The 27,494-nt window shown below is 44.4% G+C and overlaps 1 protein-coding gene across 1 annotated transcript in view; it reads right to left on the bottom strand.

The window, feature by feature from the left end:
• Nucleotides 1–20,272, bottom strand: part of MELK (maternal embryonic leucine zipper kinase) — a 36,355-nt gene extending 16,083 nt beyond the window's left edge. Inside the window, exons 1-9 of the mRNA XM_066616171.1 lie at nt 20,218–20,272; nt 15,518–15,617; nt 13,771–13,856; nt 12,600–12,716; nt 11,897–12,040; nt 10,806–10,874; nt 10,357–10,449; nt 3,078–3,176; nt 207–275 (exon numbers count right to left, since the gene is read on the bottom strand). Coding sequence (XP_066472268.1) covers nt 207–275; nt 3,078–3,176; nt 10,357–10,449; nt 10,806–10,874; nt 11,897–12,040; nt 12,600–12,716; nt 13,771–13,856; nt 15,518–15,581 — 741 coding nt within the window. The 5' untranslated portion in view covers nt 15,582–15,617; nt 20,218–20,272. The remainder of the gene's footprint in view (nt 1–206; nt 276–3,077; nt 3,177–10,356; nt 10,450–10,805; nt 10,875–11,896; nt 12,041–12,599; nt 12,717–13,770; nt 13,857–15,517; nt 15,618–20,217) is intronic.
• Between the last annotated feature and the right edge of the window lie 7,222 nt (nt 20,273–27,494).

The following is a 27,494-nucleotide window of genomic DNA, read 5'->3' as shown; positions in this document are numbered from 1 at the left end:
AGTCTGAACGGGCAGGGTTTTATGTTATTTGCCAATATATGTGCCACCATCAGAGTTCCTTAAGCCGCAGCTTGTGCCGAGAGACATCTACAAAGGAAAAGGTTTACCAAAAATGGGCAGCAGCAGCCTAAGAATGCTATTATCATCGTATTTCAGTGCTTAGTACTGCGATACAGCCAGAACTTCCCACGCTTTTTCTCAATTACCTGCAACATCTGTTGAAGCAGCAACACACTGCCAGGCGAGAGCCATTTGGGAATCTCATACTTCCCCCTCTGTAGAGAAAGTGATTTCAGCATTAGTTCAAGTTGGTGAATTAGTGAGACTTAGAACAGTCATTGCTCCATTTAGAGTGGGTTCCCCCCCCCCTTCCCCTGAAACAGCAATTGTTAGTCTTCAAAACTGACCCTGGAAAGTAACAGCAACAGAGCTTGACCAATGATAGGCAAGCCGGTAGAAACATTTTAAAAGCCATTTAATGTGCAATCAACAATAGAGTTTGAAGTGGTACAGCAGCAGATTTTAAATCCAAAGAGGCAAAACTTAAACCATGAAACCCATCATCTTTAGAAGAGAGGAATCAAAGACTGTGAATGAAATTCAGTGTTAATAGACAATGTAATAATGCCTAATACTTCATACAACCGAAGCTCCCCCCCCCCCCCCCATAATGCATTATAACATTTTAGTACACTGGATCGGTCAAGAACATTTTATTCTGTGCCTAACGGTGAGATACAAAATAGGACAGACATATTTTGACTATTTCTGTAATTTCCCATAAGGTCAAATTTAAAGGGTTATGAGTAGAGCACCCAGAATTATTTTCTCAAGTGCCAGCATATGTCAGAGACCAGATAGGAAAACACTGAGTTATTCTTGAGAGACTGGAGTCACAAAGAGGAGGAAAAAAGGGAGGCGGGGCGAGAAAGAAGGATAAGTATTGTACGGTCAAGTAGATGCCATAAGGAAAATTCATAGGTTGAAGGCCTATGAGGTCTCTTAGGACTTTAGGTCAATGAATGAACACTTAACAGGTGGCGTTTCATTCACTCCTTTTGTTCATAGGTAATGACTTCATTGATGATTTCCCATTTTGATTTCTCCTTTCTTCTCACAACTAACCATTTGCTACTACTAATCAACTAGCCTAGTAAGAATTTTTTTAAAAAAAATCTGACTTTTCCTTCCACAGCCCATCATCTTTACAATAGGGTTCAGCGATTTTATTTCACCAAAACCAAGAATGTGAGAATTTCAACAATGTTCCTTTATTGGTCCTTCAAAGACAATTAAAAAGGGCAGAGACTTTCATCCAAACTTCCTCAGAAGTTGTAGCCATGGCTGCAGGGCCTTTAGGTCCCTCCACCTCAGCCAGCCCCACAACCTTTATATTCATTGCCCAAACTCAACAAGCAAGCAGAAGACTGCTCTCAGGTTCCCCAGGGAATTTGCAGCCAGGAACACTTTTGCACAGTCCTTCCTAAAGAAAGCAAATGTGGCCACCACCAGATAGACACTGCTTTTCAAAGGAGCTGCTTCACATGTTTGATTGCCAGTTATTGAGTACATGAATGTGTGAGCCACCCATAGTTTATACCCTGCCCATTTTCTATGAAACTCAAGATGACAAAGGTAAGGCTCTGTGGTGGTCTTCCAGTCATGTGCAATGCAGACCAAGATCTACCTGCCTTCAGTAAGCCCACTGCATTTTATGCCAAACACCATGCACTGGGATGCTAATTAGATATAGGTTAAGTTTCCAGGTGCTGAATTGAAAGTGTTTAGACAATGCCTTTCCATTCAGATATTGAGATTAAGAATTGAGTTTTATCCGTCTCAAGGTTTGATAGCATGTTAATAGGTAGTTCATGTTATCATTAAGATGTTTATTTTCCTAAACCCTTTTTCCAGCAGCCATTGTGGGCAAGTGGGACAAGTGTAGAGAGAAATACAGCCTCTAGACAATAACCATGTTTTCCACTCTACAGGAGGCCTAAACCCTTCATTTCACTCCATGATGTGGCTGGAAGATAAATGCATCACTCCGAGAACAATACATACAGCATAAACAAGGGATTACACACCTGACCAGGGTGCAAGAAAGGAAATCATCTGTGGAAATCATCTGGCACAGATTAGATGATGTGGGTGCTTACACATGCCAGAGAAGCTGCATTGGCTTCTGGTCATGCATGGGCACATTTAACAGAATTCCTACAAGGCTGCCTTACACAAAATAAAAAAAATCTATGATGCCCTCTTGCCAAGATTGTTTTACTACTTGACTACTGCCTAAGAGGTTATAGGCAAGGGGACCATAAGCTGGATTCCAAATTGTTCCAAGATGGCCCTTAGCACTAGAAAGCTTCCAAGCAGCTGGCTTCAGCTTTGCAAAATCAGCTATTCTAACACATGAACATAGGATGCTGCCTTACACTGAATCAGATCCTCATTCCTCTTTAGCTTAGTACTGTCTACTCCAGCTATTTTCAATCAGAGTGCTGGGGCACATTGGTGTGCCATGAATTGTCTGCAGGTGTGCCATGGGAGTTTGGGGGAGGGTCACTGATTTGTAATCAAATATTACAAATTTATTAGTAGGGTCATGGGGTGAGCCAAGCCCCCCACTGGTAGTGTGTTGTGTGTTGTCAATTGTCAAAAGCCAATTGCGTGCCTTGACAATTTTAATGCCTTGTCAATATGCCATGAGATGAAAAAGGGCAAAAAAAAATCGCTAGTCTAATTAGCTTCAGCTTGCCAGGATTTCAAACAGGGGTCTGAGTCAGGAAGATTGTGCATACAAAGATCTATCACCAAGGTGTGACTCCACACACACACGTGCGCGCGCAGCCAAAAGTTTGAATAGTTTTGGTATCACTACTGAAAATCAATATACAGTATACCCAAGCATCCTCTCCTAAGCACTAAGGCTCAAATCCTGGGAAGAGACTTGGTCTAGAATCCTATACACACTCACATGAGAGAACAGGTTCCACTACACACACTGGGACTTACTTCTGACAGTGCAGTCCTAAATATTGATTCAGAATTATCACACAGACCAGAATACATACCACTATTTTCCGGTAGAGTACCATAACATTATCATCATCAAACGGGAGAAATCCACAGAGGAGAGCGTACAAAAGTACTCCCATGCTCCAAATGTCTGCCTAGGATAAGCAAATAAATATGAAACAAAGGATGGTAGTTTCATGTATTAAGGCTGAATATGATATTTAATGTGTTAAACTCAAGTCACTTTCACAGTAGCAAGTAGCAACTATTTTTATATTTTCAGTTAAATTGACTACCACTCTAGCATGGGACAAGTCACCTTCGTCCTATGTGCAGAGAATTAAACTAAAGCTTCACAGAATGGCAGGCAAGAAAGGTAGCTTTCCTGTTTCTAATGTATTTGACAAGTCCTCTCTAGTGCTTGCAGTTGGCAAAATACATGAAGCCACAGAAAATTTTATGATCCATTTCAAAAGATCAGAAAGTGATACAAGCAGTTGTCAACAATGGGGAGGTCACATAGCAGTTGCTTCCCACATCAGTATGGGAAGTTCTGCTGCTAGAAGAGGAATAATATTAGTCTGTAATAGAGAGCGGCAACTGGAAGTCTTGAGACATGAACAGATCCCCACAATAATCCTAAATACACATTCATCAAAAAGGCTCATGGAAACTCATAGAAGAGCATTTTACCACACCCAAAGCATAGTGTGATGAAGAAAACTTCGCAAAAGCATCTGGTCATATTAGGGAGTTCTAGAATGCATGCAACAGTATCCTAGCTCCTGCAAGAGTGAGCCAATGACCAGAGTCATTCCACACAATGCTCAGTTGAAAATAAGGCTCCTGTTAAATTCATAGACAAAAAACAGACTTCCACACAGATAATCCTAGGTTAAAAGAGGACAGGGTGTCAGAGTGAAGCAAAGGAAAGACACAGGCACCAACCAAAAGGTGAAGTAGAGCCAATTCTCTGTATCCACTGGGGTTAGGTTCCTGGAAAGCCCAGCAGATATCAAATCAACAGCTAGGGAGTCATTGATCCTATGGTATCAAGGGGAGAAGCCAGCAGGATATCTGCTGCTAAATAACCCACCAGCAGGAGACCCTCAGGATGGTGTCCGTGAAGGGCACAAGCAGCTTCAAAACGGCCACGGGAAGCTTCAAAATGGCGCAGGTAGCTGCAGAATGCCAGCAGAGACCTTCAGAAGCTTCCCCTGGTCATTTTAAATCTACCCACACTGTTGGCTGGTGCCATTTTTAGGTCTCCGCTGTGTTCAATAATCTCTGCAGGCATTCTGAACGCAATGGAGACCCTCAGAATGAACCAAAGGGTTTCAAAATGGCACCCTTGAGTACTGCAGGTAACTTTAAAATGGCCATGGAAAGTGGAAACCTTCAAAACCCTGCAGACAGCTGAGAACACCCCACAAGTATTGAGAGGTAGGTGGCAGTCCTGCCCCCTATGGAGAAGTGAATCCATGAGTAGCAACTCCACAAGTAGAGAGAATTGACTGCACTAAAGTTCTGAGATTTCCCAGAGATCAGGGCCATTTCTCCACAAAGAATGCTGGGATGAAGATTCTGAGCGCAACTGTGGAATGAGTCACATTTAAATTATTGTACAGCTTCAGGAAGTTACAAACTTTCATTAATGTCTTGCACAGTAGCAGCTTCGGAAGCAAATTATCTAGGAAGGAGTAGGCTGAGAGGCCGATAGAAATACAGTGGTACCTCGCATAACGAATGCCTCGTGCACAGAAAAACTCGCAAAACGAAAGCGTTTTTTGCGATTTTTTCTGGTGACTCGCAAGAGGAATTTTCTATGGCCGTGCTTCGCAAGACGAATTTTTTCTATGGCCATGCTGCGCAAGACAAATTTTTAAAATTAAAAAGTTAAAGTTTTGTGCTTGAAATTTTTGAAATCCTCTGTACAGTATGTATGCCTTTAAAGGGCACTTAACACTTTGTAAACCAAATTTGACTTTGTTCTGACTTTTTTTGCCCATAGGAACGCATTAATTAAATTTCAATGCATTCCTATGGGAAACCGCGCTTCGCAAAATGAAATTTTCACAATACGAAAGGACTCGCAGAACGAATTAATTTGCAGACGCGTGTGGCCTCTGGGAACCAAGTGCCTCGGGAACTAAGTGCCAGGTAAGGCACAAGAGTTTAGCATCTGGGCGAGGAGAAGGCAAGGAGACCTCTGAGTTTTGGAGAAGGAGAGGAGGAGGAGCAGGAGGAGGAGGTAAGTGTACTCATTCTAACGCTTTGTCTTTCTAACTCCCTGTCTTCTAACCTTAACCTTACCTTTAAAGCAACCTTAAATCAAAATTGAAAGTTAGCACCTAAGGGAGGTACATAGGGCTACTCTGAGCAGGAGCAGAGTCCTACTCGTGAGTAAGAGCAGAGTCCTACTCGTGAGTAAGAGCCCAAGGGTCAGGCATTTAAATCAAAGTTGAAAGTTAGCTGCACCTAAGGTAGCACTTAATCGAAGGAAAGGAGGAGGATAAAGTGGAAAGCAGGTTTTTCTTCTACTTGTTTAAATTAAACCTATGCTTAACCCAGGTTAAACCTAATCTAAGTTAGAACATAACCTAAACAGGTCAGTAAATTGGGACACAGGATCTAGAGAGCAATAAATAATTAAACAAACCCAAATAAAAACTAGCTTGAGGTTACAAAAACAGTCCAGCCTAAGAGAACAGAACTAGGAGGGAAAGGACCTAGGAAGGGCCAATTCCCAACCCATTAAGAGCCCCATTAGGCTAATCCAAGCAGTCCATTCAGGAGCCTGCAGAGTAGGTCACGCCCATCAGCAGCCATTTGCCTTCCTGAGCTTTTGTAAACTCACCTGGGACGGCCAGCCCCCTTTCAATCAGGAAGGAAGGAGGGGGGAGGAGCCAGCCAGGAGTAAAAAGCTAGGCAGGCCATCGCGTGAGGCTCTCTGCAGATGCGTGTGGCCTCTGGGAACCCAGTGCCTCGGAAACTAAGTGCCAGGTAAGGCACAAGAGTTTAGCATCTGGGCGAGTTCAGCAGCAGGGCGAGGAGGCCAGGGCCCCATACGCTACCCTTCCTCTTCCCTTGAGAAGAGGGCTGCTATCCAGTGTACGGTTTTTAAAAGGACCCCTAAATAAAAACAACAACAACAACAACAAAAAAGCTATGCAGTCAGACAGCCAGCAGCAGGGTGGGGGCTATCCAGTGTTCTGTATCGAGTGCCACATGTATGATTATATGCCTCTGGGGCATAAGTCATGGGTGTGTCCTCGATGCAAGGAGCTCCAGGCTCTCAGGGAACGTGTCCGCTCCCTTGAAGCCTTGGTGGCCGACCTGGAGAAGCGCAGGCAGCCAGAGGAGGACCGTGGGGAGACTTCTGGGGACGATCAGGCTTCGTCCCAACCTCAGGCGTGCAGCTCCTCGGCTGCCCGGGTAGGAAGTCTCGGGACTGGAGGACGTCATCCTGGAGAGGAGGGAAACAATCCCCTAGGGGGGATCCCTTCTCCAGGGTCTGGGCCCGTATCCGAGCGCACTCGGGATACTCCTAGGCGGGAGGGGGGTCGGGGGCTTCTTGTAGTGGGGGATTCGATTATTAGAAACATAGAGAGGGGGGTTTGCGACGGATGTGAGGACCGCATGGTGACTTGCCTGCCTGGTGCGAAGGTTGCGGACATCACTTCTCATCTAGACAGGCTAGTAGGCAGTGCTGGGGGAGAGGTAGCGGCTGTGGTGCATGTCGGCACCAACGATGTGGGCAAGTGTAGCTGGGAGGTCCTGGAGGCCAAATTTAGGCTTTTAGGCAGGAAGCTGAAAGCCAGGACCTCAAAGGTAGCGTTCTCTGAAGTGCTACCTGTTCCACGCGCAGGGCCAGCTAGGCAGGCGGAGATCAGGGGTCTCAATGCGTGGATGAGACGGTGGTGTAGGGAGGAGGGGTTTAGATTCGTTAGGCACTGGGGAACGTTTTGGGACAAGCGGGGCCTGTACAAGAGGGACGGGCTCCATTTGAACCAGAATGGAACCAGACTGCTGGCGCATAACATTAAAAAGGTGGCAGAGCAGCTTTTAAACTGATCCCTGGGGGAAGGCCGACAGGAGCCGAGGGGCATCCGGTTCGGGACTCCTCATCCCTATGGGATGAGGATGGGGAGGTTAGAGAACAACAAGACAAAGGCAGGGTAGGAGAAGAAATTGGGAAAGGTAGGGAGATGGGATGTGATAGACGGTTTGGCACAATGAGAGGATGCGGGGACAAAGGAGTGAATAAGCAGCCCATCCTGGGGCATTCCGTGTATAAATGCTTTTATGCGAATGCCCGAAGTCTACGAGCAAAGGTGGGAGAACTGGAATGTCTGGTGACAAGGGAAAATATTGACATAGTGGGCATAACGGAAACCTGGTGGAATGCGGAGAATCAGTGGGATACTGCAATCCCGGGCTATAAACTCTACAGGAGGGACAGGCAGGGACGTGTTGGAGGTGGGGTGGCCCTTTATGTTAAGGAAGGGATAGAATCCAGCAAAGTAGAGATTGAAGGTGGGTCCGACTCCACCGTAGAATCTCTGTGGGTTAAATTACCAGGCTTGTGCAGCAATGTAATACTGGGGGCGTGCTATCGTCCTCCAGACCAGAAATCTGATGGGGACCTTGAAATGAGGAAACAGATCAGGGAGGTGACAAGGAAGGACAGGGTTGTAATCATGGGGGACTTCAATTATCCTCATATTGACTGGGTCAATTTGTGTTCAGGTCACGATAAGGAAACCGGATTTCTTGACGTGCTAAATGACTGTGGCTTAGATCAGCTAGTCACGGAGCCCACCAGAGGACAGGTGACTCTGGATTTAATTTTGTGCGGTACGCAGGACCTGGTTAGAGATGTAAACGTTACTGAGCCATTGGGGAACAGTGATCATGCTGCGATCCGTTTTGACGTGCACGTTGGGGGAAGAATACCAGGCAAATCTCTAACAAAAACCCTTGACTTCCAACGGGCGGACTTCCCTCAAATGAGGAGGCTGGTTAGAAGGAGGTTGAAAGGGAGGGTAAAAAGAGTCCAGTCTCTCCAGAGTGCATGGAGGCTGCTTAAAACAACAGTAATAGAGGCCCAGCAGAGGTGTATACCTCAAAGAAAGAAGGGTTCCGCTAAATCCAGGAGAGTGCCCGCATGGCTAACCAGCCAAGTTAGAGAGGCTGTGAAGGGCAAGGAAGCTTCCTTCCGTAAATGGAAGTCTTGCCCTAATGAAGAGAATAAAAAGGAACATGAACTGTGGCAAAAGAAATGTAAGAAGGTGATAGGGGAGGCCAAGCGAGACTATGAGGAACGCATGGCCAGCAACATTAAGGGGAATAATAAAAGCTTCTTCAAATATGTTAGAAGCAGGAAACGCGCCAGAGAAGCGGTTGGCCCTCTGGATGGTGAGGGAGGGAAAGGGGAGATAAAAGGAGACTTAGAGATGGCAGAGAAATTAAATGAGTTCTTTGCATCTGTCTTCACGGCAGAAGACCTCGGGCAGATACCGCTGCCCGAACGGCCCCTCCTAACCGAGGAGTTAAGTCAGATAGAGGTTAAAAGAGAAGATGTTTCAGACCTCATTGATAAATTAAAGATCAATAAGTCACCGGGCCCTGATGGCATCCACCCAAGGGTTATTAAGGAATTGAAGAATGAAGTTGCAGATCTCTTGGCTAAGGTATGCAACTTGTCCCTCAAAACGGCCACAGTGCCAGAAGATTGGAGGATAGCAAATGTCACGCCTATTTTTAAAAAGGGAATGAGGGGGGACCCGGGAAACTATAGGCCGGTCAGCCTAACATCCATACCGGGTAAGATGGTGGAATGCCTCATCAAAGATAGGATCTCAAAACACATAGACGAACAGGCCTTGCTGAGGGAGAGTCAGCATGGCTTCTGTAAGGGTAAGTCTTGCCTCACAAACCTTATAGAATTCTTTGAAAAGGTCAACAGGCATGTGGATGCGGGAGAACCCGTGGACATTATATATCTGGACTTTCAGAAGGCGTTTGACACGGTCCCTCACCAAAGGCTACTGAAAAAACTCCACAGTCAGGGAATTAGAGGACAGGTCCTCTCGTGGATTGAGAACTGGTTGGAGGCCAGGAAGCAGAGAGTGGGTGTCAATGGGCAATTTTCACAATGGAGAGAGGTGAAAAGCGGTGTCCCCCAAGGATCTGTCCTGGGACCGGTGCTTTTCAACCTCTTCATAAATGACCTGGAGACAGGGTTGAGCAGTGAAGTGGCTAAGTTTGCAGACGACACCAAACTTTTCCGAGTGGTAAAGACCAGAAGTGATTGTGAGGAGCTCCAGAAGGATCTCTCCAGACTGGCAGAATGGGCAGCAAAATGGCAGATGCGCTTCAATGTCAGTAAGTGTAAAGTCATGCACATTGGGGCAAAAAATCAAAACTTCACATATAGGCTGATGGGTTCTGAGCTGTCTGTGACAGATCAGGAGAGAGATCTTGGGGTGGTGGTGGACAGGTCGATGAAAGTGTCGACCCAATGTGCGGCGGCAGTGAAGAAGGCCAATTCTATGCTTGGGATCATTAGGAAGGGTATTGAGAACAAAACGGTTAGTATTATAATGCCGTTGTACAAATCGATGGTAAGGCCACACCTGGAGTATTGTGTCCAGTTCTGGTCGCCGCATCTCAAAAAAGACATAGTGGAAATGGAAAAGGTGCAAAAGAGAGCGACTAAGATGATTACGGGGCTGGGGCACCTTCCTTATGAGGAAAGGCTACGGCGTTTGGGCCTCTTCAGCCTAGAAAAGAGACGCTTGAGGGGGGACATGATTGAGACATACAAAATTATGCAGGGGATGGACAGAGTGGATAGGGAGATGCTCTTTACACTCTCACATAATACCAGAACCAGGGGACATCCACTAGAATTGAGTGTTGGGCGGGTTAGGACAGACAAAAGAAAATATTTCTTTACTCAGCGAGTGGTTGGTCTGTGGAACTCCTTGCCGCAGGATGTGGTGCTGGCGTCTAGCCTAGACGCCTTTAAAAGGGGATTGGACGAGTTTCTGGAGGAAAAATCCATTATGGGGTACAAGCCATGATGTGTATGCGCAACCTCCTGATTTTAGGAATGGGTTAAGTCAGAATGCCAGATGTAGGGGAGAGCACCAGGATGAGGTCTCTTGTTATCTGGTGTGCTCCCTGGGGCATTTGGTGGGCCGCTGTGAGATACAGGAAGCTGGACTAGATGGGCCTATGGCCTGATCCAGTGGGGCTGTTCTTATGTTCTTATGTTGTTATGCGAGGCACCACTGTAAATGTTTTAAGTATAAAAAAATGCTACAATACCTCTGAGCCAATGTAAGCTTTGCCTTGAATTAATTCTGGTGCTGCATAAGCTGGACTTCCACAGCATGTGTTTAAATGGTAATCCAGACCACCCTACAGCAAAAAGACACACAGTAAGCAACATCTGCAATAAGATAATGCTGGGAGTCCAGCATTTACTCCACAACCATTATTTATTTAATTTACAAATTTATATCCTGTTTTACCTCTCCAAAAGGCATTCAAACATTGAAATCGCTTTAAAAACAATAAGGTAACTTTAAATATATCCCCATTAAAAACCAAAAACAAGAAAACAGAATCAGCAGCAATGAATAAAAAGGGCAGGTTCATTGATCTAATCAGCACAAAAACCCCAGAAATCCAGTCTAAACCAGCACCTTGAATTACACCATGTACCAGCAAAACATTTACTCTGCATGCTGAAAGTTTGCTTGTTACATGCTCACCTTGGGTTTTGCACAGAGACCAAAGTCAATTAGCTTCAGGTTATGCTCAGCATCAATCAACAAGTTCTCCTGACCAAAGAGATTACATGTTAGAACAAGTGAGTTTACCAGGATACAGCACAGTAGGAACCCCATCTGAAGGCATTATGGCAGTGGTTCCCAAACTGGTAGGTTGCGATCCACCAGCCAGGGAGGCACTGATCCCTGCCCCTTTAAGAGGTGGGCAGAGGGGATTGCACCAACACAATTCCAAGATCACACTGCTGCCAGGGACAGAAGGGTTGTTTTTTTTTTAAACTTCCCTCCAGCCAGCACTGGAGTCCTGGGAGGGCCTGGGGAGCCCTCCACAGGGCCCCCCAAATCTCTGTAAGTGTGAAAAAAGGAAAAAATGGGCCCTTCCAGTTTTGTGACAAAACTAGAAGTGCCTTTTTTTCATTTTTCACACTTACAGAGGCCTGGGGAGCCCTGCTGAGTGCTCCCCAAACCCCCTGGACCTCCCAGGACTGAAGTGCTGGTTGGGGATAAGTAAAAAAAACACCTTCCCATACCCAGCAGCAGCGTGATCCTGGGGATTGAACTGCTGCAATCCCCCGCCCCAGCAATTACATGGTTTCCTCCTCTTAAGGAGGACTTTGGGAACCATTGCATAGAGTGATAAGTTACAAAGGAGAACACAAAGCCTCTGTACCTTCAATTACAAGAAATTTTAACAGGAATTTCAATAAACTTTTCACCTTTCCATAACAAGCTACAGTTGCCAAAGATCAAGAAAATTTCTAAAGGGCACAGAAATCGCACCCCTCTGTTTAGAAAGCTGGGGCTATATATCAGAGAGATCACTGGCAGTCAGGTCTAAACTCTGGTAGGGGAATCCTCACTGTTGTGACTTTTACCACCACAACCTTTTGACATGGAAACAAGAACCAAACACCAGTGGATGATGGTGGGGCTAAATCTTATATATTGATCTAAAGGAGGGACTAATTTCTTAGCTGCTGGCTTATAATGGAGAGGAGTGTGATGGCCAAGAGACTAAATCACTTGGAATCTGGTGAAGAGTTGTTTTATTTCTATGTTCTCCCCCAACTTACCGGTTTGAGATCCCTGTGAGCATACCCCTGACTGTGTACGTATGCAATGGCAGATACAATCTGATGAAAAAAGACACGGGCTTCTTCTTCAGCTAAACGATCCTTGGCAATTATATAATCAAATAGTTCTCCTCCAGGGCAGTACTGCAGTGAAAGCAGAAGGCAGAAACAGTTCAAGGGAGGTTTCTCTACTTTGGAAACTAATGAAACAGGTTGATGAAAGCCACCAGGGACAAGGAACATGGATGCTTTTGCAGATGCCTGATACAGACTTGTATTAAAGAAGAGTTTGTTTCTAAACCTCAGGTGTTAGACACACATTTGTGGGCTGGAGGTTTAACAAAGAATAGCCAGTTTCTACAGTCTCCCCTCCATTCTCCACATACTAGTCCAAGGGTTCGAACACTGCAACCTTCAGATTTTCAGGCTCTATTTAAGCAGCCAAAGGAGACTGGATGCCAAATGCAGAAATCTAAGCCTTCTGTATTACCCACAGCTAGTGCTTTTGTAGGATGATCTGGGTTAAGAATAAGACACACATCAAACAGTTACTCCTCTCCTTACATGCAGCAAAATGGCCATCACTGTGAGGAACCAAGGTCAAGCCTCTAGCTGCTGTTTGAAGCTATTCGCAGCCTCCTTACTCTTGACCTGTAGAAGCAACTGCAAGCCTTCAGGGGCTTTAAAATGTTTTAAATGTTACCTCAAGAACCATAAATATCTTCTTTGGTGTCTCGATCACATGGTATAACCGGCAAACATGCTGGTGGCTTAAGCTCTTCATGGCCTCAATTTCAATTTTTACACGAGGCAAGTCATCCTAAGAGAACAAAGAATCATGCTGTTTCCAAACAATTTTTATATATTTCTCTAGTGTCACAATAATAGAGACATTTTACTGGCCTATTTAGAGATTATTCTTTTCTGGGTGGCACATCTGATTAGAAAACCACTTCAAGTCTGTCCTGTCTACATTATTCTCACAAACTAGACAGGGAGATACAGTGCCTGAAAGCTCTGAAATCCTTAGAGTACACATTCCACAGGCCCCTTCCTCCTAGGAATGTGGAGAAATAGCACTTTCCCTTGCTGTAGGGAAAAGACAGTGGTTTTGTGACAGCAGCCACCATTTTACCAATCCCCAATCTCGGCTCCAAAAGAAGTCTGCACACCTAGCAGCAAGTAACACCCCTGAGGAAAAGGGAGATTTAATTTGGAGGCAAGAACTGGTGCAATGACTGCTGCCACAATAAATGTTCCGTCTCCTGCCCTGCCATTTGCAAAGTGGACTGCCATGGTGGACACCTGTTAACATAGCCACAAGGCCAGGCTACAGCCAACTCTGAACTGAAGGAAAGAAAGTGGCCAGGACAATAGGTAAGCATACAAATGAGGTAGCAGAAGCCAAATAGTCGACTGGACAGCACATAGATATAGCCACATTTTCAACATCCTCATGTTTCTCTCCCCGCCCCATTTATGGGGCATCCCAATAGTTTTAAAAATAAGAATGCCAATTTAAGGTCAAAGACAATCCAATATACACTTGCTAAGAAGTCATAGTGGAGTTTATCTGTGAGTAAACATGGACAGGACTCTGGAGCAATTTCTTCAATGCTGCCCTGCACGTATTTACTTACAATTTTCATCCTAAAGTCTGGTGTTGCACCTCTCTCCCAAATATTGCTGCTGCTCATTGCTATTGGAGCCCAAAAGTGGTTTTGGAACTTTAAAGCACCATATTTTCAAGTTTCTAGTTCCCTTAAGACAAAGCCCCCTGTAGTTTGGCATTATTGAAAAGTTATGCAAAATAGAGTTCCTTGTACAGGAACTTTGTCTGGATCTCTTCTTCCCTGAGCCAGCTAGTAACTTACCCCCAGAGCTAGTTTGTCCATTATTTTTATTGCAACCTGTTCGCCAGTAAGCAGGTGACAAGCCAGTTTCACCTTTGCAAAGCCACCTGCATAAAGAAAGAGAACACATACACACAGAGATTACCTTTAGAGTTCTAGACATTTAATGATGGCATTTAATGATGGTCAATACAAGGGAAACTACTGAAAAATTTGCCAGTCCACCCTTGTTACTTCTGCCTTGATGTCAAACAACAGCATGAGCAGTGGTGAGGGTCTACCAAAATACGTGCCTTGAGCACTTTACTCATTCAAGCACCTAAATAAATAGGTGCACTAGCCTATAGTAAGTGCATTAGCCTGCATTATCACCTGCTTCATAAAAAACTCTTACCTATAAGAGTTACAGGTATTTTATACACGTATTACAGATTACCTTCTAAGTCAGAATAACTATATGGTGCCATCTCCCATGCCTTTAAAACATCTTTGCATGAAGCCTTTGGCATAACCCCTTCCCCATCACCTTTAACCAAAATGAAACCAAAGTACGTATTATTAACTGTATTTGCACACAATCATCAAGTCTCCTTTCCCTCTGTCAAGTTGAGGTTGAAAGTATTTTTGTTTCCCTTGATGTGTCATGTATATCAGCATTCAGCAAACTTGCTACCTCTGCGTAACAAAAGTGCGATCCCTGTTTGGATCTCAGTTTTCCCTTCTGTTGGGTCATTGCATGTCTCCTCATTTGAGGGATAGGGATGCTCTGGGCAGTTGTATCTGTTGCCCAGTGTCCCAGAAAGCTGCATGTCTGGGCAAACACAAGTGCCCAGAGCGTTCCTGTCCCCCGAATGAGGAGACAGACATGCAACAACCTGGCAGAATGGTAATGTCTGCTCATGGGGCAGACGAGTTAGTAGATTTAGATAGATAAGACCTTTATTGGCATACATAACAAACACAACCACACAACAAAGAGAACAGTAGTGAGTATAAGCCTATGATATATAAGGATACATAGCATCTAAATAAATCAGGTATATTTGTCCCACGTAGAAGATACTGGCCTAACATATAGAATATACTGGATAGCCTCTCATGGGTCTACTTGCCACCATCAGCTACAGATAGACTACCACCCTCTCAGTTATAGGACTGAAAACATCATTCGGTCATTATGGCTTATCACCGCCATCAAGAATTTTGAAACCGTTTTCAACTCTGAGGGTGAGCAATCATTTAATAATAGCTTAATTTTTACCATATCTGGAAGACCCACCTATTAACCAGGATGGGCATTCGATAGGTGGAGCGGGCACTATTATGCCAAGGACAGTAGAAAAATATATGTGGAAGAGATTCAACCAACCTCATGTTACAAGGGCAAAGATGGTCTTGATAGGGGGGTTAGTACAAACCTCAGATCTGGCCCCCAGGGCCAGGGTTTAGAAGGCCCTGATGTATATGAACAGCACTATAGGAACAGTGCAATTCTAATGGCATTTACTAGTAAGCAAGTCCCACTGAATAAAGTAAATATGCTAGAACTGTGCAGCAAATCTCAGAGTAAACCAACTCCAATGATTACCTTTGTCTCCCTTTAATAGAAGTAGTATTTAATGAATACTGAGAGTCACTTTGGGAATGCTTGTGAAAAAATGGTACACAAATCAAAATAAAAATACATTGCTCATTACTTTGCATTTTTTATCTACCGCAAAATCTAAATGTGTTTAGCTACTTTTTTTGAAAGCAATTATGAGCATACCTGTACCAACTGTTTCATGTAATTCATAGTATTTGAGAAGCTCTTCATAGTCATCCATAGCCATACTGAGAAGCAAAATCAATGCAACTCACTCAAGCACCTGAAAGAATATAAGTGACGGTTTACTACTGACAAACTTAGTCAAAGCCCTAGCCAAAAAAAGAGGGGGTTTCCCTATGAGCATAGTACAAATTTCAAATACTGTATACTGAAAAGTTCAGGTTTTTAAGCATTTAAAATACAATTGCTATTAACTCTTTGTTAAGACCTCAGCCCCCAAGAGCAAAGGTCAAATCACAGGGTTACAGGATGCTGAGAAAGGCTGTGGGCTCTCCTTGGCTGAAGCCATTGTCTATGGACTGGAGAAAAGAAAAGGACATCCCAGCTTGTGTAATTAGCAAGGAAACTAAAGCCCCTGTGAGGTTACAGGAAGAGGACATGGCAAGCAGAAAAATCAGCCTGGCCCCTGCTGTCAGCCAGAGAAAAACAGCTATAAGGAGCTCACATCCAACCAGAAGGAACTCAGCTCCAACTGCCAGGGCAACCGTAGACCCAAATGGAGGACCAAGTGGCTGCCGGGTTGTGTTTATATTTGTTGTAAGCCAACTTGGTGATCATTTTGTTAAAAGTCAGGGCACAAATCATTAAAAAAAAACCAAGCAGACCTGGTGGACAAAGACACGCCAGTGTGTACTGCCCTGTAAAATGGCATAACCACCATAGCGCATCATAATACATAGCCCTGCCATATGCCAGTGACATCACAATGCAGCCTTGACCTCACACTCTGAAGACTTGCTTACTTTCTCTGGCATCTTGTTCTCAAGAGCAGCAGACAGGTCAAGAGTCTTCATATCTGACATCTTTATACAGGCCTGTCACTGTGCAGGCATTATGACATCAGCTCCTGAACTATTCCACTGAGGCAAGTTTTCTTGCAAATTTTTAAATAGCATTTTTTCCAGGCGATTCTGATATCCTAAGTAGATTGGAATCCAATTTAGCATGTGTGAATTGTATTTAGTAAATAAAACTAAAGAATTGTGCCATGTTAATTTTACATGCACTATAACTAAATCAATTTTTTTTTCCAATAGCCAGAACTATTTGAAGTAAAATATCTGATTAGGAAAGAAATTCAGTAGAGCACACTTAATGCAGTTTAAATGTTAAATCCCAAACTCAAAGTTTTACTCAGAAATTCTAATTTAAATATGTATATTATAATAAATGACAATCAGTATCATGCCTAAAGGAAAGGTATGGTATTGAATTGTCATGTATTACAATATTTTTTTAAGTGCTCAATTTAAACAAAAGGGAACATTGAAAATATACTAATTTCAGCACTCTGAAAGAACTATACTCTAGAAATTTCTTCATTTCCTTGGTATAAGCCAAGGTGGTTTGTGAGCCACATGTGCCTCCTTAACATACAATGTGCAGCTCATTGAAGTATGTTGGCTGTGCTTTTTGCATCACAATTAATATAAGACTTAAGAAATTTTCAAGCTTTATAATCATTTACTGGGTATAAATTGAGAGCCCACTAGAGTAAAATGCAAATTTAATGTGAGTAAATATATTTAAAAATTTAAGTGCTTCATAAATATTGTAGGTCTTGAATACCTGAAGTTTATGGTATGCAGCTTTTAAGTTAAGCAAGTTTGGCTACCCCTGTATAAGCCTTCTTATGTTCCAGCCATACATTCAACACGCACATAGGAGAGGTTGCATTTACTGGCTCCTTCCCAAACGTCCGCACGTTCTACAGGAGTGGAAAAGAGGGCTCCAAGTACATGCAGAGTCCATTTTGCTAAATGTATGGCAAAATAAGGGCAAGTATTTGAAAACCTAACTATAGCAACAAAAAAGAACATAAAAGCCAGATCTTTCCAGCTGTGTCAGAGACTGTAAAGCAGGGGTGCCAAAACCCCGGCCCTGGGGCCACTTGTGGCCCTCGACAACTCCCAATCTGGCCCTCAGGGAGACCCCAGTCTCTGGCCCTCTGGAGACTTGCTGGAGCCTGCACTGGCCTGATGCAACTGCTCTCAGCATGACGGCCAACTGTTTGACCTCTTGCATGAGCTGTGCGACAAGGGCTCCCTCCTCTTCCTGTTGTTTCATGTCTGTGATGCAGCACCAGCAGTGAAGGAAAGGCTGGCCTTGAGCTATTGCAAGACCTTCATTCATTCACACAAGTTCCATCTCTAATATATTCATTTATGTAAATTTATTCAAATTTGAAATGTAAAGTAATTCTTTTCTTTCCCAGCCCCCGACACAGTGTCAGAGAGATGATGTGGCCTTCTAGCCAAAATGTTTGGACAGCCCTGCTGTAAAGCAAAGAAAAAACCAAATGGCAACAATCACCATCCCAGCAATATGTAAGCATGTAGCAAGTAAACAATCCACTTTAAGCCACTTTCTGCAGTTGACCAGCTTGTTTTTAATTTAGGGCAGTGTTTTTCAACCAGTGGTACAGGTACCACCAGTGGTACTTGAGGTGCTATCTGGTAATATTTGTGGGAATCCTCAACCAGGAACGTGACCCAACAAACAGTGGGAGGCGGTTCGGTTCAGTGCTCCAAAGCATGCTTTTCCTAGCTCAAAAAAGCCCTCCCATCCACTCTGAGCCACATACTGGTGTTGGTTGCGTCACATCTGGCTTCTCAATCCAGAAGTCACTGGCGATGACATCAATGCCAGTTATTTCCAGCGGTACTTCGAACAGGTGGACCATGTAAAGTGGTTCAATGGAGGGCAAACACTGAGAAAGACCAATTTAGGGATCAACTACATAATTACAGTACCCATAAAAATCAGATTTTGAAGAGATGGTAAATTTTGGTTTGTGGATTTTTGAGTTCATTGCCTAATCACATTGTTTCCAAGAAGAGAGATGGTATAGTTCCCAGCTAAGCCCCAACCCATAGCAGTTCCTAGGTGCAACATTTATGCTCAGAGGCTACTACATTCCCCTCAAAAGAATAGCATAGTCTGGCTCCTATAAGTAAAATGGCAGAGCAGGGTGTTCAGGCCAAAATTGTATTTGTTCTGGAGAGACTTTATAAGAGAATACCAAGTTGAAGAGTCCCTCTGCAAGCCAGGAAATTAATGCTGCTGCTAATAAGACCTAATCCTCCCTTCAGTTGCAGTTACCATCCTGGATTGCCATCCCAGATATCTGTATTTGCTAAATGATCCACAGATCCGGTGAGCTTTTACACTTGCTCGATGGAAACACATTTCATCTCGTGAGTTAGTAGCTAAATTTTGTCAGCACTCTCAGATTTCAACTGCAAGTAATCTGGGGGCTAATGAATTCTTAGCTCATATAGTACTGCACTGCCCTTACTATATGGATATTCGAAGTATGTTTCCAAATTTATTTTCAGATGGCCTTTTATGGGCATGGGAAGATGAAACCCTATGTTTGCCTCTAGGTTCTACTGATGCACTGGTCCTAAACCAACTGGGTAAATTTTTGTATGATATTCTAACTAGATGCAGAACCCTATTCCTCATCCACCCTAATGATTCTATCTCTTGGGCAAAGAGTGTTTGCATTTTGCTTTGTCTGTATGTCTTTTTTGTAAAGCAGTATGTAAACTGCTTTGTAAACTTTTTGGTTGAAAAGCAGTAAATAAATGTTGCTGCTGCTGTTATCTTTTGTTTGTCTACCTGCCTGCCAATGCCTAATAAATCATCCCTAATAAAGGTTTTTGAAATTGAAATAGAGTCACTCTACACATGCTCAGAGGCAACTGTATTCCCCTCAGCAGAATACAATTTGGCCCCTAGAAGTAAAATGGCAGAGCAGGGCTTCCAGGCCAAGATTGTATTTGTTTATTTATTCATTCAATTTTTATACTGCCCTTCCTCCACAGAGCTCAGGGTGGTGTACACGGCACTCCCCTCCTTTTGTCCTCACAACTCTGTGAGGTGGGTGAGCTGAGAGAAAGCGACTGGCCCAAAGTCACCCAGGAAGCTTCATAGTTGAGGGGAGACATGAACCTGAATCTTCCAGGTCTAAGTCCACTTCCCAAACCACTACACCACCCTGGCTAGCTGTTCTGGAGAGGTTTTCTGAGCACCAGGCTACTCACCAGACACCTCAACCTCTTGCAGTGCTTACTTACTAGTAGTCATAAGAACATAAGAAGGGCTCCGCTGGATCAGGCAATAGGCCCATCTAGTCCAACTTCCTGTATCTCACAGTAGCCCACCAAATGCCCCAGTGAGCACACCAGATAACAAGAGACCTTATCCTGGTGACTTCCCTTGCATCTGGCATTCTGACATAGTCCATTTCTAGAATCAGGAGGTTGCACATACACATCATGGCTTGTAACCCATAATGAATTTTTCCTCCAGAAACTTGTCCAATTCCCTTTTAAAGGCTTCCAGGCCAAATGCTGTCACCACATCCTGTGGCAAGGAGTTCCACAGACCAACAATACACTGAGCAAAGAAATATTTTCTTTTGTCTGCCCTAACCCTCCCAACACTCAATTTTAGTGGAAGGCAGCCCTATCTGCATACTCAGGGAGGTTTCCTTTCCAGACACAGAATTTCAACCCCTTGAAGGAAGGAAGCCTTGTTGAATGGACAGGGAAACACACACACTCTTTAAGGGGACAGTCTTGGGCACACACATTTTCCCAGCAGTAAATCCCACCCAACACCATAGGGCTTACTTGCAAGTAAGCAGGCTCCAGCTGCAGGAAAAAGAACCAGCCCCAGCGAGAGGGAAGCCCTTCAGGAGCAAGAAAGCTCTGCACACCCAGAGAAGAGGCACCTGCTTAGAGGCCACAGTCGTCCTGTGCGTCCGCGCGTCCCTTCCCCAGAACAGCCCCGACCTGCCTGCCAACGTTTAAAATTCCCGGACTTCAAAACGACTTCCGGTCTTCATCCAAACAGAAGAAGGCATTCTATGCGGAAGAGGCGTGCCTCGCGCAAAGGCACATGGGAAGAAGGTCAGGCGAGGGAGTCGCTGTCGGTTCGCCATCTTGGGTGTCCCGTTAAGCGCACTGGACGCAGGTGCGTGCGCAGTGGGGTTGCTGGAGCCCGAGTTGCTCAGGCGTGCCAAATGCTGGGGCTGGCGCGCTGGGCGCTTCAAGAGGTGGGTGGGCGGATGCAGTGTTTGTGTTGGGAGGGGCACGAGCACTCCCCCATCAACCAGGTGGGTAGACCTGGGCTCCCAGTGGAGCTTATGGCCTCTGTGACCATTCGCTGCATGGGTAGACCTGGGCCCCTAACTGGACTTGGAGCCCAGACCTGCCTGCTGGGTAGTCCTGGGCTTCCATTCCAACTCTGCTCCATCAGCCACCAATGCCCTGTCCAGTGGGCATTCCCCTGGCTCCCAGCTTTGCTCCCTGCTGGTGCAACAGTTTGGGGGGGACTATGCACCCATACCCCCCAGGTCTGCCCAGGCCACACAACCCCCATCTGCCCATGAATCTAGCCCGTGTTAAGATTTGTTGGTTTTCAAACACTGGGGCTTGGGTTGTACAACCCTATATGCACTTTCCTGGGAGTAAGCCAGTGGGACTTGCTTGTGAGAAGACTTGCGTAGGATTGTGTTGTGAGGCTGTGATGCCTTTCACCAGTGTCTTCATCCTTTTTTTGTTCCACAACTCCAATCAATCAATCAATCAATCAATCAATCAAATACAAGACTGGGGACCCACTGTTGGTCCTGCCCCCCTCCTAAAACCCTACCCATGTCCTCCCAGCCCTGTTCACTGTAGCCAAATATTCTTCACTTTTTCAGCAGAAAAAGTGACCCTGAAGCCTGGCACTAGTGAAAACTATTTTGGCACCATTGCTAAGAGCCTGAGCAGAACTGGGACACAATCACCTGACACCTGAAGAGGTATACCAGGTTCCTCCTTTTTTATTTGGTGGCACTCTAGTCCAGTGGTCTTCCACCTTTTTCATTCCCATAAGCTGCCACAAGCGCCCTACAGGTAGACCACAGCTGCGATACAAGGACATCTGCAAGAGGGATCTGAAGGCCTTAGGGATGGACCTCAACAAGTGGGAAACCCTGGCCTCTGAGCGGTCCGCTTGGAGACAGGCTGTGCAGCATGGCCTTTCCCAGTTTGAAGAGACACTTTGCCAGCAGTCTGAGGCAAAGAGGCAAAGAAGGAAGGCCCATAGCCAGGGAGACAGACCAGGGACAGACTGCACTTGCTCCCGGTGTGGAAGGGATTGTCACTCCCGGATTGGCCTTTTCAGCCACACTAGACGCTGTGCCAGAACCACCTTTCAGAGCGCGATACCATAGTCTTTTGAGACTGAAGGTTGCCAATACAAAAAAAAGCTGCCACAACGGAGGCTGTGACCTCATTGGGGTCCTGACCCCAAGACTGAAGAATACTGCCATACCCATTTATTGGAAGGGGCTAAGCAAGCCCCTTTAAGCCTAGTGAAACTTCCGTCTCAGTAAACATGCATACACCTCACTGGCACAGCTGCATCAGTGCTGGAGAGTTGAAAGTGATTTGGCCCCAAATCTGAAGGGGGAGGCGTCAAGGAGGCCTCCTCAAGGTAAGGGGATCTTTGTTTCCTTACCTTGGGGCTGCATTGTAGCTGTATCAGAGCTGGAAAGCTGGAGAGAATTGGCCCCTTTCTCCTATAGTTAGTGTGCATGGATGAAAAACAGAAATGCAATTTTGCAATCTGCTTACATTGTGTTTTTAGATCAATGGATGGTTATGCAGGAAGCAGAGTTTACAACTCCACTTCAACTTTTCTCTGTTGATTCTTGTGTGTGTGTCCTGAGAACAGATGGATTATCCCCATAGCAAGTATTTAATTCGTAATAGCTTATTTTTCACATGCCAATATCTCCTCCTTATAAGGAAATACAGTGGAAAAATAATTGCAGTTAGTGTACTTCACTGTTGCCTCCTTCTGTTTTTCCTACAAGCTGACAGACTGGGAAGAAATGGCAGTTTCACTGTTGCTATATCCTTCACCACCCCCATTTCTGTGCTCTTTGGAGACACTGACAAAGCTTTCTTCCAATTTGATCAGTTTCACTGAAGGGTAGGGGTGTGGGTGTTGACAAGGGTGGCAGGTGGCAGTCTGCAAGAATCTCTCTGGGATTGCATTCAGGTCTAGCCCTAGGGCAAGAAGGGCTAGCATCTGGGGTACGAAGGTGTAGGAATGTCTGCATCTGCATTGGCTGGAGGCTATCTGGTAGCATAATCATTTAAAGCAGGAAAAGCATGGCTTGTGATAAGGCATGTTAACTGAAACAGGGATTCCTGTATGATTAAAGCATTTTTAAAAGGGTGTATGAGTATGGCCTCATTCCTGTGCATGTTTACTTGAAAGGAAGTCCTGTTATGTTCTTGCAACTTTCCAAGAATTTATGTATAGGACTGTAGCCCCAAGGCTTTGTTCATATCATAAATCTTTATTTGATCAGCATGCATACTAGAGACTGCAATAGTTGATGAAGATATTTTTTTTTCCTTCCAGGACCTAACTATCACATCAAATGGCCAGGATGTTCAACCTTATTTTAAAAGTGCTTACCGGCAATGGGCAAACAGCAACTGTCTGTTAAAGCTTTAATTCCTATTTGAGCAACATGAATGCAAGCAGTACAAGAGGGAGAAAGTGGAGATATGTATAGTTTCATGAAAATGACATTGAGAAAGCATGTTCAAAATTCCAACCCATGGCCTTGTTGGCAACTTTTTCATCACAAGCCTGAAAGAGAGCAAGACAGCTTTTTCTTCCTACTGTTCGTGTTGACAAAATAAGAACTTGATCACATGGAATGTTTTTCACTGAGTACTTCTGTGGTTGGGTCCCACCTCAAATGGTGTAGCTTTCCTCTGCTGTAAACAACTAGGACGAATACAGGCCAGCAGGTGGCAGCAGACTATTTGTTATCTATTGGCTGAGCTGAAATCTTATCCAGATGTACAACCCCACTGGGCTTTTAATGTGCTTTTCCCCCTAGTCATAGTCATAATCCTTTGCAAATTTGCTGCATTCTTTGCAGTTCTTGTTAGCAATTGTTCTGCACCATCACTTTATTGTTCACATTCCAAAAGATATGTGTTGGTCTTTTGCAGCAAAACCTATAAATTACAAGCTGTAGGTTGCAATCCTAAACACAACTACCAGGGAGTAAACCAGTGAGTGAATTGAGACTCACTTCTAAGTAAGCATGCTTAGGGTTGCTCTATTACGCACCTTTCACACCTACCAATTTTATAATGTGGTGCACTGTTGTTACTAAATGACAGATTCTTCAAATGCAGGACTTTACAGTTTCAAAAAAATCATGCTCTCAGCCCTTAATTGTTTCATTGTGTCCAAACATTGTTCCCCGATGTTATGCTTCTTTTGGCAGAAACTTCATTTTTCCCAGGCTTGTAAAGGCAGTTTTCTCTCCAGCAATCATGCTTTTCACAGTTTGGTAGAAGGTGGGTCTGAGAGTTTGTTGACATTCAGTAACAATGCTAGTCACAAGATATACACTTACCCTCCTCGGCCATTTATAAATTACACAATCCAACTCACTTTTTGGTGCCTTCAAAGTTAGACCTATTCCTGGATACATTTGGGACGCTGATTCCAAAAATGGCATCAATTTTACCCTATCAGCTCTAGTTTTGGAGATACAGCATAGCCACCTTAGATGCTGATTCAATGTCGGCTACACATCAGCATCTAAAGTGGGTATGCCGTTATCTCCAGAAGTAGAGCTGATAAAGCAAAACCGATGCCAGTTTTGGAATCAGCACCCCAAACATATCCAAGAATAGGTCCAGCACCAGAACAGTTTTGTTGGGGGGTGGGCAGTACATTTATTCCAGACTTCTTCAAAGACTGAGAACTTCATACTGACCCACTCCGGAACAGAACTGATCATATAGCCAAAGGTCTGATTTTAAAATGAGTGTGAGTCTAAGATTGCAGTCCTAACCCCCAGATTATATTTCCAGAAATGGTGAGGAACAGAAGACCGCAACATTGCCCAAGTTTCCACCTTAGACCTGTTTCCTTTCCTTCTTGCATGCAGAAGCAAAATGGGTAAGCACATAATCCAAGCAGTTATGTGCTGCAGCTTTTGCTGGGTTGTTTTGTTCTCCACATTACAGAATATATTAGTGAACTTCTTCCATTTGATGTTTAATTGCAGCTAATTTTGTTCAGTTGTTGAAAAGTGTTTACTGGTTTTGTATCTTCAGTCTTTGTAGCAACCTTCCCTCATAGCTTTTGTGTGCTAATGAAATTTGTTTCCAGCCTTTGGATTTTATAGCTGCTCTTCAAGATCTGATTTCTTCAGAGTGACACATTGCTAAAGTTTCCCTACCTGCAATCCCATGCTTCATTGCCTGGCTCTAATGCCTATAAGAACAGCCAAGCCCAAGATGTAAATGATTATTTATTACTTTTTAAAGATATGTTAAGCTGGACTTAGGGAAACACAACCATGGCAATATGGTAAAATACATTAAAGGGAATGAATGTACCTCTCTGTTAAAGGAGATTACGTTTAATTTTTTCCTCTTTAATGTATGTTACTGCAATGCCATGGTTGTTTCCCTAAGTCCAGGTTAACACACCTTTAAAAAGTAATCAGTTACATCTTGGACTATAAAGCGCTTTGCGACAACACAAGGCCCAGGCCTAAGCCTTCCTGCTGGCAACATAACTTCTCAAGAGACCTGCCGAAGCAGGTAAGTCAAGTGCAAGGGCAGAGGGAGGATGGGGAGTGGGTTTAACAGCAGTGGGAGGGTGGAATGGGGTGGTGACGAGGTGGAAGGTTGATGACTTGGGACCAGGAGGCGGGCAGAATCAGTAGCATTGGCACATGTCACATCCTGGGCCTGATCCGCCTGCACAGATCAACATGGACTTGCACCAGCAATATCGCTGCACAGGTCCAAGTTAACCCTTTGAACTGAGGCTTACCCCAGGGCAAGGGGACGAATGTCCCCTTGTCCTGATGAGATCTCCAGCAGCCAAAAATCTCCTGCGAGACGCAGCATAGCCCACACCTGCCCTGCTGCAGCACCACATAGGGATGTGCATTGGATTGGGCTGCCCATCACATTAAGTTCTTCAGTAGTATATATTTAAGGAGTAAATTCAATGCATGTGATCTTCAGACCCCATTTCTTTTATATCAGGTGAACAACTTAAACCATAGCTGTGTTCATGGATGGCTTTTACAAGAAAAGAGACTTCTTTACTATGCCATTAAAGAATTACCATTCTTTAATTTGAAGTTATAATTATAGCCTGCGGTGCTGCTCCCTTCCTTCTGTTTAGTGGGAGGGAGCTCTTTGCTCAGTTCAATTGTGTGCTTTCTGCAGCGAATACACAATTCAGCCACAGCCTTATTTTAACTGTGATTGCCCATCACTGTTCATTTGAGTTATCACTGTATCAGCACTTCTCACATCATTCTGTTTACATCAGTAGACACCAGGTCTTCCCAAATACTGGCCAGGAAATTATTTTATGATGTTGAATATATTCAGTACAAATTGCTGGAGTCATAGCCAAAAAAAAAAATGTGTTCAAGCTCCACTAGTTACCTAGAATCCCCTTAGTCTAGCCATACAAATCATTCCATAAAAGATAAAGCTAGCCCTCCTACTCAGCCAAGTACATCAATGCTCAGTTGTTTAAGGCACATTGATGCTCAGTCTTTTTTAAAGAACCAACTCTCTTCCTCTATACAACTCTCTTCACAGCGTGGTCACTTGGAGGCACTTGTTACTTGAGGCAACTAGATGAGTGGCCATTAATGAGCTTGCCTTAGTCTGTCCTTAGTGATGAATAATAATCTCAGTGGGATGCAGCAACTTTTTCAGTAAAACATGTTCTGAGAAGGTTTTCCAAATGCGCTTTATGTTTGCAAACATGCTTTCAATAGCAACATGCAAGCCCCATTAATTTTAGTTACGCCTACAGTAGTTGCCAGATTACAGCTGTCTTCTGGCCAAATCTATACTATGCCACTGCAGAAGTGCTTGGGTTCAGGTACACACATTGTTGTGTTGGTTCAGTTTCATGCACCATAATGCAAGAGGGAAACTACAGAAATGTTCCCTCAGAATTGCAAGCACATGGTGCCAGGGCAAATTTTGTATTTAGTACTGTGGAGCCAAACTTCTATTCCACCAAATAGCAGACCATTAATAAACCATGTAGATAAACTTGATTAAGATTTTTAAGCCAGGTACATAAGAACATAAGAACAGCCCCACTGGATCAGGCCATAGGCCCATCTAGTCCAGCTTCCCGTATCTCACAGCGGCCCACCAAATGCCCCAGGGAGCACACCAGATAACAAGAGACCTCATCCTGGTGCTCTCCCCTACATCTGGCATTCTGACTTAACCCATTCCTAAAATCAGGAGGTTGCGCATACACATCATGGCTTGTACCCCATAATGGATTTTTCCTCCAGAAACTCATCCAATCCCCTTTTAAAGGCGTCTAGGCTAGACGCCAGCACCACATCCTGTGGCAAGGAATTCCACAGACCGACCACGCGCTGAGTAAAGAAATATTTTCTTTTGTCTGTCCTAACCCGCCCAACACTCAATTTTAGTGGATGTCCCCTGGTTCTGGTATTATGTGAGAGTGTAAAGAGCATCTCCCTATCCACTCTGTCCATCCCCTGTATAATTTTGTATGTCTCAATCATGTCCCCCCTCAAGCGTCTCTTTTCTAGGCTGAAGAGGCCCAAACGCCGTAGCCTTTCCTCATAAGGAAGGTGCCCCAGCCCCGTAATCATCTTAGTCGCTCTCTTTTGCACCTTTTCCATTTCCACTATGTCTTTTTTGAGATGCGGCGACCAGAACTGGACACAATACTCCAGGTGTGGCCTTACCATAGATTTGTACAACGGCATTATAATACTAACCGTTTTGTTCTCAATACCCTTCCTAATGATCCCAAGCATAGAATTGGCCTTCTTCGCTGCCGC

Source organism: Tiliqua scincoides, chromosome 2, assembly GCF_035046505.1.
Source record: "Tiliqua scincoides isolate rTilSci1 chromosome 2, rTilSci1.hap2, whole genome shotgun sequence".
Lineage (NCBI taxonomy): Eukaryota > Metazoa > Chordata > Lepidosauria > Squamata > Scincidae > Tiliqua > Tiliqua scincoides.
Note: the sequence above shows the minus strand (reverse complement) of the source record. Positions and strands in the feature narration are given on the sequence as shown.